Source organism: Myotis lucifugus, unplaced genomic scaffold, assembly GCF_000147115.1.
Source record: "Myotis lucifugus unplaced genomic scaffold, Myoluc2.0 scaffold_361, whole genome shotgun sequence".
In the NCBI taxonomy this organism is placed as follows: Eukaryota; Metazoa; Chordata; class Mammalia; order Chiroptera; family Vespertilionidae; genus Myotis; species Myotis lucifugus.
In genome coordinates, this window is record NW_005871409.1 from 363,499 (window position 1) to 364,539 (window position 1,041).

At 39.2% G+C, this 1,041-nt stretch overlaps 1 protein-coding gene across 1 annotated transcript; it reads left to right on the plus strand.

Annotated features, from left to right (window-relative positions):
- Nucleotides 1–355: 355 nt before the first annotated feature.
- CARD18 (caspase recruitment domain family member 18) lies at nt 356–661 on the plus strand. The gene has a single exon (XM_006101440.3). It carries the CDS (start codon nt 356–358, stop codon nt 659–661), a length of 306 nt encoding a protein of 101 aa, XP_006101502.1.
- The last annotated feature ends 380 nt before the right edge of the window (nt 662–1,041 follow it).

Below are 1,041 nucleotides of genomic sequence, written 5' to 3' on the forward strand. Positions count from 1 at the left end.
GCCTTTCACAGTATTTTTGACATAAGCAGTAAAGGTCAGGAAGAATCTGGAATTCTGTTGGTATTTTGCTAGTCTTATCTGAATTTGAAACTGTGAGTCACCTGGGCATGGGATGCATATCAGCAGACCTCTTTGGAATTTAAGAAATGGGAGTGTGTCAGAGCAGAATGACCTCTGATTTTCAGGAATTTAACAGAAATTCATGAAATCAACTCTCTCGTGTTACTCAGTGACCATATGCAGGTAATGCTAGAATCAGAAAGAATCATATTGAGTAGATGCTGCAAGATTCAAAGATCATTCCTCAACACTGATGAGCCCCATGGAGTGAAATGTTTGGTTGAATAAGATTGAAATGATTGCTTCCTTGTTGGTGAGTGGAGAGGAAAATTGGGCTGTGTTCATTGCTTATGGAATCTTTGTTTCAAATAGACTGAGTCTTGATTCAGAAGAGGAGGCTGTTTATTCATTCAGTGGGCCATGGTACAAAGTGATTAGCCAGGGGGAGATGAACAAAGTGAGAGATGAAAAGGACACTGTCATGGTTAAGGCCCCAGTGTTGATTGACCTTATTATTGGGAAAGGATGCTGGGCCTGCCATAAGAGTATTACACATCTCAGTGAAGAGCATCAACCTGCATTAAAGATCGGGCTGCACTAAGGTAAGGGCCAATCATTCAACCTAAAGTCCTACTAGTCCCTGTATCTTGAGTCAGGTATCCGCTATTTTCATTTGTCTTGTCAATTTAGAATGAGTTTCCTATCATCTTAGCCTCAGACCCTATTTCTATGTGACCCTACTGCATGATCTCTTGTCTCTAAAGAAACAATAAGCTCTTTTTCTACCTATAACTTTGCTCTTACCTCATCTTTCTATTAATGTGCTTTTCACAATATGAAGTGATGGTGGAGTTGTCAGGGAGCAAATTGAGTATCAATTAAGTGTGCATTAAATAATTACATTTGCATTAAATTACACTAGTCAACTTCTTTGCTTGTTATTTTGTGCAGTATTGTCTACTTGCATATGCCAGTCTGTGG

What these genes read in the sequence shown, in the direction of transcription:
- CARD18 (XM_006101440.3), top strand. Translation starts at nt 356, where the DNA reads ATGATTGCTTCCTTGTTGGTGAGTGGAGAGGAAAATTGGGCTGTGTTC.